At 43.6% G+C, this 13,065-nt stretch overlaps 1 protein-coding gene across 1 annotated transcript in view; it reads left to right on the forward strand.

Annotated features, from left to right (window-relative positions):
• The window catches only part of Cmtm8 (CKLF like MARVEL transmembrane domain containing 8), a 100,651-nt gene extending 88,121 nt beyond the window's left edge, over positions 1-12,530 (forward strand). Inside the window, exons 2-4 of the mRNA XM_027932474.3 lie at positions 84-257; positions 10,395-10,511; positions 12,100-12,530. Coding sequence (XP_027788275.1) covers positions 84-257; positions 10,395-10,511; positions 12,100-12,183 — 375 coding nt within the window. The 3' untranslated portion in view covers positions 12,184-12,530. The remainder of the gene's footprint in view (positions 1-83; positions 258-10,394; positions 10,512-12,099) is intronic.
• Positions 12,531-13,065: the final 535 nt, after the last annotated feature.

The following is a 13,065-nucleotide window of genomic DNA, read 5'->3' on the forward strand; positions in this document are numbered from 1 at the left end:
GACACTCTGTATAATTATCTTTTTCTCTGTCCCCTGTTCCTCCCCCATCCCCTTTCTTTTCCACTGCCTCTACCATTTTACAGGTCTTGGGTCTACTGGTATGGACACTTATCGCTGGAACCGAGTACTTCCGGGTTCCCGCATTTGGCTGGGTCATGTTCGTAGCTGTATTTTACTGGGTCCTCACCGTCTTCTTCCTCATCATCTACATAACGATGACCTACACCAGGATTCCTCAGGTGCCCTGGACAACAGTGGTAAGGAAGCCAAGGGTGGTGTTCCTGTCCAGAGCCCACTAGGTGGGATGGCCCAAGAGTCCTGTACTTAGTTCAAGATGGTTCTCTGCCCTTGCAGAGTGGGCCAAGCCATAGACAACCCAGTTTAGCATACAGGGTCAGCATCATCTGATGGCTTCTCAAGTGTTTTACTGAGATGTATGAAACTGGACACGTTGGAAGATCCAGGAATTCATTTCACTAGCAAACCAATTCTCAGGAGTCTGAATCAAGAAAAGCTGGGTTCTCGTACATAGATGCTTGCTTCTTTGTTCTTTGTAGACAGTGTCACTGGAAGCAGGAGTGTCAGGGCACCAGCCTCTGTAGATCTTCCTTCCTTCAACCCTCTCCTGAATATTTTGCACATCACATCTCTTTGTGTGTAAAGAGTTTGAATGGAAAATGAAAATTACTGTAGAAAACAAGTAGCCACCCTCACACTCCAATCAAGGGTGACTGGAGTTTTGTCCTGCTCCAGGAACTCTGCTACCTGAAGGTTAAAGAAAGCTAAACACACAGGGTAAGGGGAAGTAGATAAGAAAATGTGCAGATAACAGTCCCTCGCCACATGCCATATGGGATTATGCACAGTGTGACAGAGTTGCCACCTCAGGTTGGAACTCTTTAGAAAGGAAGTGACATTTAGCTTTATCCTGAAGATTCAATACATGTCCTCAGTGGACTCACAGAGATAGAAGATGGAGGTCCTTTTGCCTTGGAGCATGGGCAGTCTTGTTGGGGAATTTGAAGTGGCCATATGATTTTTTTAAAAAATCCAAATGGTGCCACATGTGTGTATGTCAGTATGTATAAAACAAAGCTCTGAGGTACCTTCTGATGTGCCTAGTCTCACATTCAGGTATACTATTCTTTTGTTTGCTTTCAACCAATATGTCAGAAAAAAAAAAATTATTGCTGAATAACTGACTTCTGAACTAACTTTGAAACATTTCCCACTTGGAGGCTCTGGACCCAGGTTAAGTTGGCAGGCTTTCAAACCACGCTGTCGCTGCTCAGATGCACCTGGCTTTGTTCTCTCTGAGTTGCCTTCAGAACTAAGTTAAGCCCCACAAGAAACTACTCTCCTTTTATTTTACAAAATAGATTGACTGACTCTTGGCTGTTTTCCCACATCCAAAAGTGAAGATTCTCCATTAGAGTTTTTAAGAATATGTTGCAGGTTCTGAAAGGAATTCCAAGCAAGGCGCTCATGACTTTCTAGGGCACTGGAATCAATGTCTCACTCCTCCCCCCCCCCCCCCCCCCACGTGGGTACAGGAAGGACAGATTCGTTTGTATATTGCATTCAAAGACAGGTAGCACCCTAAAGTAATAATAGCTATAGGAACTCAGGGTGAGGGAATGCTCAAAGTATGTGGGGTCATTTAAGGAATGCTGTTTATGTTTTATTTGAAGATAGGTTCTCACTGAGTTGCCCAGAGCTTCACTAAGTTACCGAGGCTGGCCTTGAACTCGCATCCTCCTCCCTCTGCCTCCCAAGCTGCTGGAATTATAGGCATGTACCCAGCTGAAAGATGAGTCTTTTTTTTTTTTTTTTTTTTTTTTTTTTTGAGTTGTAAATGGACAGCATGCCTTTATTTTATTTTATTTCAATGTGGTGCTAAGGATCAAACCCAGTGTCTCACACATGCTAGGCAAGTGCTCTGCCACTGAGCTCCTGCCCCAGCCCTAAAAGATGAGTCTTAATGTCAGTCTCAAAGAAAGTGACGTGAACCTGGAAGAAGAGGAGCTCAGACAGTGTAGCAGGGAACCAAAATGTTGGGCTACTTACTTACCCTTTTGTACAAGTCTCAATTTCTAGTTATGTTGTCTAGATTAGAGGATGGCAAGCTCTCTCTTTAAAGGACCATACAATTGGGGCTGGGGTTGTGGCTCAGCAGCAGAGCGCTCGTCTAGCATGTGCGAGGCCCTGGGTTCAATCCTCAGCACCGCATAAAAATAAATAAAATAAAGGTATTGTGTTCAAGTACACCTAAAAAATAAATATTAAAATAATAATAATAAAGGACCATACATTTAGTATTGTCATCTTGAGCTATCCTGTCTCCGTCACAACTAGTCACCTCTTCCTGCTGGGCAAAAGCAGCCACCTGCAATTTCTGATTGAATGAGCATACCTGTATTCTAGTAAAACGTTATTTCAAAAAATTCTTGTTGGATCCATAAGGGAGACTAAACATTTTTATGGAATAAACCAAGAAGGGAACTCAAAACTCTCATATTGATTTATTCCATTAAAATCTTTAAATCTTGCCTTAAATAGCAGGTTTTCAAAAATTAACTTTGACCCTGCAGACAATCCCTGATTCTAAGAGATTGATTTGCGAAGTTTATAATGTCCCCATTTTGTAGATAAGGAAACTGAGGTTTGGAATCTCATGACTGCATAGATTCATATACACTGGGGGTCCGTGTGTCTTAATTTTTACCCAGATTTTTTTTTCTGACCTCCTGCTCCAGGTGCTCCTCTACCTTAGCAGTAGGTAAGAACCCCAACAAGAAGTCAAGGGACTGGGACCTTTAGTCCCTTTGAAATCATTTCATTATTTATCTCATTAAGCAAAGCAGTCAGGAATTGGGCACTCTCATACGTGTGAGGACCAGATAGGTCAAACAAGTGAGAAAACTCAGCTTGGTGCTGAATTCTTGCCACCCCAGGAACAGTTTCTTAGCATCTTAACTTGAGAACATTCGTCATTTCACAAAGAAATAATCTGAAACTCTGCCCCCAGGACTGCTGACTTGTTTGTTTGTTTTCCTAAGAGAATCCAGAAGTGTGAACTCTACCAATTATAACATATTTACAGCCAGTTTTTTTAAAACTTCATTTTCTGCTGATAGAAGCTACAGCTCAAACACGTCTGGCTTTTGGTTGGGGTTTTTGTTTGCTGTGCCAACTAAGAAATGCCTTTGCGACCTCCCAGAGCATCTGTGATTGGGTAAATGGTGCTAACTGAAGATCCAGAGGGGGGACTAGAAAAAGTTTCCATCTGCTTAACAACTGAAGACTCAGACTAAACTTCTGTGTTACCTTCTGCCCAGCAGAATCTCTTACAGAGCAGTCTGGGGGCCAGGGGTGCTGGCTTTCCCTGTTGGGTCCTGGTACTGATGGGGAACACAGCAAGGGTTAGGCTAGGACTGTGGACTGAAACAGCCAATTGGCTCCTGGTGCTGGATGAGCCTTCCTAGGATCATGATGCTAAAACACAGGCCCTGAACCAGCTACATCCCTGGATGCTTGTCAAAAATGCAAAATCCTGGGTCCTACTCTACTGACTGGCTCAGAAACTCTAAAGGGCATGGAAATCTCTATTATGAAAATTAGTCCAAATAATTTTTAGGCAACTAAAAGTATGAGAGAAACACTGGTCTGGAGATAATTATAGGCCCCAAATCCCTGAATTGAAACTTTTAGGCCAGATGTAAGTTAAGATATTTTTTCAAATTCTAGAATGGTAATAAAGTAATTTGGTGCCTTTACTACAATATGTGACATATGCGCCCAAGTCTGGGATGGCACTCTAATAAGGCATGTTAATGTTTCTGCAAGAACGTATGAATTTTCTTGCTACGAGGGATAGTAAAGACCATATCGCTCCCATGTCAGTTCCAGTCAGTTCTTGCTACCAGATGACTTTTGGATTTGCTCTTGATTTTCAGAGTATTTAGGGAATCTACAATAGCAGAGCAGGGATTGGTAGTCCCCAGGAACTTGGCTGGAAGAGCACTTCTGGAACACTGGAAAAATAGTTTCATAATCCAGCTCCCCAGCTGGTAAGGCATGAGCTCTCCACTGGAATCTATCTTAATAATAATCCATTCCCTTAATGTGTCTGCAGAGGTGTACAATCACCTTGTATCCTCTTTTGATATAGACCAGCAAGAGCAGCAGCTGGTCTCCAGTAGTACCTCTATGGTCCTGGACTACAGCTGTTCTAACATCATTTTCTCAGAGAGACTTGGATGCGTTTTATGATAAATCTGATTGGAGCTGAAAGTTCAAAGCAATAAAATTGTCCCTCCTCTTAGCACCAAGCACTAGGGCCTCCATAAAGGTACTTCCCAAGGACTCATCCTCTGTTGCTCATTCCTTTGGCCTCCCTGCAATCCCTGTGAGCTCCAAAGGGCAGGGGATGCTTGCATTATTTCACCAGGAAGAGCACCTGCCATTTCTTAAGTACCTACTGTGTGCAGATGTTGTTCTGAATCCTTTATTTTTTACGTCATTTAATCCTCATAATAACTCTGCAAAGGTGGAATGGATTGTTTCCATTTTTCAAATGAAGAAATTGAGGCCTTCAGAGGATGTTTGGTAGCCAGGAGTGGGAGACAGGTCTCCTAATGCTGACAACAGTTTTCAACCCTGGAGTCTGCTTGGTTCCCATTGCTCATTGATATTCAAATTTCCCTTGACCTTGGAAGTGACCATTTCCACTGTACCATCTTGAGTAGGAAGTGCCCGCCTAGATGTGCCTGGTTGATCTTTTCAGTATAGCAGCTCCAAAGAGTCCTGTTTGTTATTGCAAAGCTTCCAAAAGACCCTTCAACAAATGGTAGTACCAGTATTAAGGACATGATTCATGATCGAGGGCTGAGAGACATGAAATGGACACCTTCCTGTTGGCTCTGTTTCTAGCCAGTCTACCTGAGCCTACAGAGCTGAGGCCCTCCTATCACCTGGTAGGACCACATTGTGACTGGTATTCCTTGAGTCTTCCTGTCTCCCATTAACCAGTAGTGATTTAGTATGAAGGGCACAGTCAGGTTCTAAGTGACTTGACTTAGGCCTCTATTTGGCCTCTAGTTGATACAGTCATTAAACACAAATAAGAAGAGTAGGTTATACAAGTAGATCACTTTACAGTTCACATGGGTCCTTGTGAAGCACTGTCTCCTTTGAAATATGTGAGACTTGTATGTTTCCCCATTTTGTAAATTAAGAGTAGAATCGGTTCAGTTGTCAGTTTGATCCCTACACTAGAGAGATCCAAGCTAACACTGGCTCATGTAAGTCACATGGTCTATGAGATCAACTAGCATTTCACATTCTTCCTATCTGTGGCTCTACCATCTTTAACCCTTGGCTTCTGCCTGGGGTCCAAGATGGCACCTTCAACACCTGCCATCACATCTATTTTCTAGTCAGGAGAGAAGATTAAAAGGAGGCAAGGGGAGGGCACATTTCTTCCCCTTAAGCCATGATGTAGAAGTCACATTCATTACATCTGCTTGCATCCTATTGGTCTAAACAGGGCCATGTGACTGCAACTCCTTCCAAGAAAGATGAAAAGTAGGATCTTGACTCTGAGTGGTCACTAGACATGCTGTTATCATAGGAGAAGAGAGAACAGATAGCAGAAGGCACAGAGGAAAGAGCTTAAAGAGGTGACTTGTCCAAAGCCATGTAGCCAGTGAGGGGTAGGATGAAGGACAGAAGTTGGCATCCAAGTCTGTTCCTCCATCCTGTATCCTTTCTTGTTCACCACATTCTGTCTTCATCATTTCTCCCTTTGTAGTGGATTCAAAATACAGTTCTTCTTCATATTGCTGAGAATATGTCCTACTTGGAAATTCCCGACAGACCTGATTCAGTAGGTCTGGACAGGGTCTGAGAACGAGCTATATCTAGGTAGTGCTGCTGCCCCTGGTCTGTGGGCCACACCCTGAGTAGCATGGAGCTCCTCCAGCAGCTGCTTGTGGACAGGATAGGGAGCAGTCTGGTGTCACTCTGTACCCTCTCAGCCTTTCCCTGGACCACATCTCTTCCATCAGACCTGGATATCTCTTCCACTAATACTTGGTGATGGAGGCCAGAGATCTAGAAAGGCAAGTGGTGGATGAGTAGGACATCCTACTGCCCTCAAAAGATGAACTCTGATGGAAAAGACAGAGGAGATGCACAAGGCTAATTATAATATTAAGCAAAATGACATTTTGTGAATACTAAGAAGAGTGTCAAAGTTCCAGGGGAGCAAGAGGAAGGACCCATTCTTCCCAGCTGCTCGCTTGGACCTGAGCCTTGGGGAATGCCAGATGGTGATCCAGGTGGCTCTGCCTTCCTTGGAACTCTTGAAGACCCAGTGCCAGATGCTGACCTGAAAGTCTTGTACTCTTTGCTCTCTGAATAGATTCAGCACCAGGGGCTGTTCATTATCCCTCCGTATCTATTTTCTTCTCTAGTCAGAATTTTCAGCTAGGCCCATGGACACCCAGCTAGTTTAGGTTTCCTAGTTGGGCCTTAGGGTTAAGCTTGGCTATTGGATAAAAGAGGCAGGGCCACACCTCTGGGCCATAACCTTAAGACAGGGCACATTCTCCCATGTCCCTATTAGCTGGGATACATCTGGGTCAGTGTTAACCTTCTTATGTACAAAACAGTAAGACCTTAGAGATGGCTGACTGACACAAAGGAAAGAGGCTGTGTTCCTGTCACCCTGAGGCCTCCACTCCAGCTCTGGCTGCTCAAGCCTGTGATGTGAAAGAGGAATAAACTTTTTCTTAAGTCACTCATTTGGGGTCGTGTTCCCAACAGCCAAGTCCACATGCTCACTACACATGGTCAGGGCTTCTTCCCACTACCTTCAGACCTAAAATTTCTCTTAGTATTTAGGGAAGTTGTAAGTAGGCTTCCTCTCAGTACCTCTGTGACCAAAGGAGTTGAAGGGATGTTGGAAGTAGTCGAGCTAACTAGACAGTACTGTGCACAGCAGTGTAAAAATAAACCAGTTTAAATAAAGCTCAGTTCTGACCCTTTGAATCAAGAAGTGTTTATTTGGTATGTGTCATATGTATAACACTGCCCTCAATTATGTGGAACTTCTAAAAACAAAAACAAACAAACAAAATCTGTCCAGTACTGACTGGGCCACTGCAGAGGGCTGTGAGTCACCTGTTGTTGGAGCTGGTCACTTGGAGTCTGGGTCTCACCCAGGGCAGGGAGGTTGTGCAGGGCTGACCTGTGTGGCTCAGAGTCACGTGTAATGAACTCGACTCTGAAATTCAGTAATTGGTTCCAGCCTTGAAGAAACCCATGAACCTAAACCTGCCTTCTCTCTACCGTGAAGGGAGTAAGCATCCTCAGCAGTTGGGTCTTTTAAACTGTAGACACCAATAACACAGGGTGGAGGATCAACAAAGCTTTGCCAGCTATTGGATGGCTTTTGTCTGTGTGTGCCTTTATTTGAGAAAAAAAAAAAAAAAAAGTGCCTTTATGTGGAACAGGGATCAAGTAAGGTACAGTGTTGTCCTTGTCACTCTGCCGTTACCATAGCCCAGGGATGTGTCCAGAACTGGGATTTGCAACAGGGAAGCTTTAACTTCTTTCGGCTTGAACAGCCCCTGATTCGGGGACCTGCTTCTTTTACAGCAGTAAGACCTCATATTTCTGTGAGGCTCAGTGATGTTCTACAGCCCTCTGAGGTTTCTGTAATCACCTGTTCTCTTTGTTGAACCTTTGAAACAACCTCGGGTACTGGTTTCTTTGCTCTTCTTATTTCTTTCATGTCTCCACATGTTTTCACCCCAGTTCCCCAATTCAGACATCCCCTGGGACATATTTACTTTGGGGAGTATTAAGCAAGACTGAGAAACCAAAAAGTTAGGCTCTGTGAGATGGTATTAATGGAGTCTTGTGAATAACCGGCAGGACCCCTGGCAGGTGGTATATGGAAAAGAATGGCCTATCTCCTACTCATCCCTCTCCCTGTTTGCAAGGGAAGTAGAGGAGTTTCTCCTTTCTGTAGAGTTCAGAAAAAAGGACTGGGCCACACTTACTGGGAGACAGGGCCATTGCACGTCTTCATTATTCACATATTTGCTCAAGGACTCTTTTTTTTTTTTCCCCCTTGTACCAGGGATTAAACTCAGGGGCACTCGACCACTGAGCCACATCTCCAGCCATTTTTTAGTATTTTATTTTGAGACAGGGTCTCGCTGAGTTGCTAAGTTTCTGAGGCTGGCTTTGAACTCGCAATCTTCCTGCCTCTCCCAAGCTGCTGAGATTACAGGTGTGTGCCACCATATCTGGCCCCTTCATCCTTGTTGGAGAACTGACCATGCATGGGTACCCCCAAAATACACATTCAAAGATGGTTATTACAGTAGTGTTTGTAATCCTGGCAAACAAGTAATATCAACATGCCCATCAATAGGGGAAGAGTTTAATTTTGAGGCACTAATACCATGACAAGAATCACAGTCTATTTGAACTACCTGTGAAAATGTCTTTGGTATCTTTTAAATGTAGGTGGAGGAATCAAGTTAATAATTCCATGGCTCCATTTGTATTAAAGTGTTTGCACCCAAAAGGAGGGGTTGGAGTAGAAAGGGAGACACTGCCTTAAGTTCTAAAAGGTGATGTGAAAAGAGAGCAAAGTTTTCTTTTTAAAAAATGTACAGATGGGGGTTGTGGCTCAGCGGTAGAGGGCTTGCCTAGCACGTGGGAGGCCCTGGGTTTGATCCTCAGTACCTCCAAAAAATAAATAAATAAAATAAAGGTATGTGTCCAACTACAACTAAAACATAAATATTTTTTAAAAAAATGTACAGATGCTGTGTGCAGTATCACATGCCTGTAATCCCAGTGACTTGGGAGGCTAAAGCAGGATGATCACAAATTTGAAGCCAGCCTCAGCAACTAGACAAGGCGCTAAGCAACTTCATTAGCCCTGTCTCATAATAAAAAGGGCTGAGGATGTAACTCAGTGGTAAAGCACTCCTGGGTTCAATCCCCAATATCGGGGGGGGGGGGGGGGGATCTTCAGATGGCTGGTCATGGTGGCACATACCTATGATCCCAGTGATTTATGAGGCTGAGGCAGGAAGATTGCAAATTCAAAGCCAGCCTCATCAACTAGTTAAGACCCTGTCTCAAAATAAAAGAAGAATAAAAGGGCTGAGGGTGTAACTCAGTGATAGAGCACCCCTGGATTCAATTCCTGGTACTAGAAGAAAGAAAACAAAAAAACAGTCATCTAGGGAAACCAGAGCTTCTTGGAGACACATTATCAATGATAGATGAACATCAGGGGCAGCCCAAACCCTGCATGTGATCCTGACACAGCCCTTGTTTCAGAGTCTCATCACCTAACCCAGGGGCCGTGTGAACAAGGGGCAGAGATGGTCACAAGGATGTTCAACTCAAAATTCTGGGACCCACATCTGGAAAATTATATGTACCTTTTCTCCTCTGAGAAGGAAAAGATTGCCTCCTCCTCTTTCCTCTGCCCATCCCTCTCCCCTCTGAACTGTGGAGGGGGAGGTGCTAGACCACAGGGGGCTGACTCCTTGAGATGCCTCCCTCTTCTTACCTGTAGGCTGTTAGGTTTTTCCCGACCCCACCACACTCACACTGGTGTTCAGAAATGACCAAGCTTTGCACATTTCAGACTATGAATTCCTGGAGTTTAAATATAACTCAAAACCAATTACCTCCTTGGATTTACATATCTCTGTTCTCTAAGAATAGAAAAAATAATAATAATAAGGTGAAACCAAGGGCAAGATTAGTTCCTAAAGGGCTGTGATGATATCTACAGTCTTCTTTTTTACTTTGAAAAACTGGCCGTGTGGCCAGAGGAGCTCACTGAAATGCCCATGCTTGCTTAGAGCCATCAGCCCCGTCTGTTTGGAAAAAGGGCTCTCCCAAAAGGTCTCTTCTCACCATGTGGCCCCTGCCTCTGCCTGCCTTGCTCCACCAATGTGTCACCATGCTGAAATTTGCATTAAATGAGAACCAAGAACCAGCTGAGGAAGAATAAGGGCTAATTTAGCAGCAGCATGGAGGTGCCTTGCTGGGTGGAATGGCTTCTGGTGCGTGAGCTGGTATGAAACCCTCTCCTCTTTTTTTTTTTGTAATTTATTTTTATGTGATGCTGAGGATTGAACCCAGTGCCTCGCATTTGCTAGGCGAGCGCTCTACTGCTGAGCCACAACCCCAGCCCCAAACCCTCTCCTCTTGCAGCTGTTTCTCACAGCTTCCTCCCCCTCCTGTCCTCCCCTTGGGCCCCTTACCAATTCTGCACTTCTGAGATTTTGCAATTCTGCCTGGTTCTGAGGTCCCTCTCACCCTGAACACTCTGCCCCTCTGCCTCTCCCCAGGGCCTGTGCTTTAATGGCAGTGCCTTCGTCTTATACCTCTCTGCCGCCATTGTGGATGCATCTTCTGTCTCTCCAGAGAGGGGCAATCACAACTTCAACAGCTGGGCGGCCTCATCGGTGAGTGAGCCCTCCCATCTCCTCACAGCCCTCCTCCTCTTCCTTCCCCCAAGGATTACTTAGGGAAGAGGACAAAGTTATCTACAGGAAAAAGTGCCACTTGTAATAGTAACAAGTGGACAATTGATTTGCTGTTTCAAAAACTGGTGAGATGACCTGCAGGCTGCAGAGCCATCGGGTTGAAGCCCTCTGCTTAAGTGAAAGTGGAATGGAGGAAGGTAAGTACCTGAGAGAGAAGAACTGTCTGGAATGATTCCACTGCCTACAGCTTATTAAGTGGAGGAGGTTGCAGAGAATGAGCATAATAGTGGAAATGTTTGTGCATTCAGAATGCTCAGAAAAACAGATGGAGCTTCCATCCAGGGATTGGGACTGGAAAATGAGGGGAATAAGATGAGAAACCTCCATTTTTTAGTTTATGTGTTTGCATACTGTTTTAAAACCATAATTGTATATTATTTTTCTAATTAAAAAAAAAAATGTCGGGCATGGTGGATCACGCCTCTAATCCCAGCAGACTGGGAGGCTGAGGCAGGAGGATTGCAAGTTCAAAGCCAGCCTCAGCAAAAGTGAGACACTAAGCAACTCAGTGAGACCCTGTCTCTAAATAAAATACAACATAGGACTGGGGATGTGGCTCAGTGGTTAAGTGCCTCTGGGTTCAATCCCCAATACAAAAGGGAAAAAAAAAACTAGTTTGAAGAATGGCTCTGAGATTGGCCTTAAAATATCCCATGCCCAAAAGAAGCCTATCTGGAGTAGAGATTGGTGATTAGATAGGAATGACAGAATGAGAACATTAAAAATGATGGTATGGCCAGGAGCAGAAGCTGAGGCAGGAGGATTGAGAATTCAAAGCCAACCTTAGCAACTTAGTGAGGCCCTAAGCAACTTATCCAGACTCTATTTCTAAATAAAATGTAAAAAAGGGCTGGAGATATGGCTCAGTGGTTAAGTGCCTGTGGGTTCAATCCCTTGTACCAAAAAAAAAAAAAAAAAGGAAAACTAATGACATGTAAGGGTTCATTATATTCTTTTGTTTAGATTTGAAAATCATGTTTAAAAGGTAGAGAGCATAAATGCACGTGATGTTAAAACATCCCCAGCTTTGGTAAGACTGGACTCCAATTAACATACAGCAAGGATGGGCTAGCAGTGAGTGTATTTGCCCCCTTAAGAAGGGCCTGAATTTTCCTCCTCCCCCATCTGGGTTCGTTGCTTATTCTGGCCACCTCAATTTGTTTCTGCGAGCTGACCCTGTGGTAATCCAAGGTCGAAAATTGCCTGTGCTGAATTAGAAGTGATAGACTTTTCATAGATGCACCACCATACTCACTCCTAAGGGATCTCCCCGAGGTGGTTTGAGCAGAACTATAGACTTTCCAGACATGTTCCAAAAGCTAAAATCAGCCTGGCCAGAAATTGCTTGAGAAGAAAGTAATTGAACCAATAAAGTAATTTTAGATGAGAAGCCTGGAGTCAGGGGAATGTCGTGAGTACATGATTCACTCAGTGGAGGTGAAATGATAACTTTTGCTAATTAGAATGTGCCCTAAACCCCTTTTCTATTATGCTTTGTTTTCTCCAGTTCTTCGCCTTCCTGGTCACCATCTGCTACGCTGGAAACACATATTTCAGTTTTACAGCATGGAGATCCAGGACCATGCAGTGATTTACCATTTTGATAATTAAAAGGGGGGAAAAAACTCAAACAGGAAGAATCTCACTGTAAAAACAACTGTAGGTATAATGTATATTTCCAGAGAATTGTATTTAACTAATGTTTTTATATACTTAGTTAAATTCGCTGGTAGTGGTTTGTTACAATTAAACTGGATACTCATTTGCAAAGTGCTATAGCTTTTAATGAACTCTTAAGTATCTTGTTGATGTCTCCCAGACCTTATTTTCGTAGACAATGTATAAATAGATAAATTGCTAATATTAAGAATGTGTCAAGTTTGTAAACTAACTTTTAAAATGCCAGATTCTTTTGTGATTAAATGTTGCAAAACTCCAGCTAATGTGTCCGCTGAAAAATGAAGGACTCTGGAAAGTGTTCTTCCTCGCACAACCCAACTGGCAGGAGACACTTGTCCACAGTCACTGGTCAGGGTAGTAGGAGAGATTCATCTTCTCAAATCTGAGTATCACAGAGCCCATAATTCTCACACCCTAACAGGTTGGGCCCCCAAATCATCTATTGAGACCTGGCCTTGAGTTTGATAATGAACTCATGCTAGGTGATGCTGCTTAATGTAGGGATTGATATATTTTTTCCCTCCCTCTCTCTTTCCCTCTCCCTCTTCTTCTTGCTCTCTCTCTCTCTCCCTTCTTCTCTCATTCTTTCCTAATGCATATTAAAAATGAATATATAACCATTAAAAGGATAAGTAGGATAAATGTTTTGCATATACCTTAAAACTATCTTGCTGACCAGAGTGACATGTATAGAAACTCGTGGACCCCAAAAGTCTCAATATCTCAAATCTTTGGCACAGATATACTGTAACATTATTAGTAGGTGTTAACAGATGGTGGGTGGAGCTCTGAT

This window comes from Marmota flaviventris, chromosome 1 (genome assembly GCF_047511675.1).
Source record: "Marmota flaviventris isolate mMarFla1 chromosome 1, mMarFla1.hap1, whole genome shotgun sequence".
Lineage (NCBI taxonomy): Eukaryota > Metazoa > Chordata > Mammalia > Rodentia > Sciuridae > Marmota > Marmota flaviventris.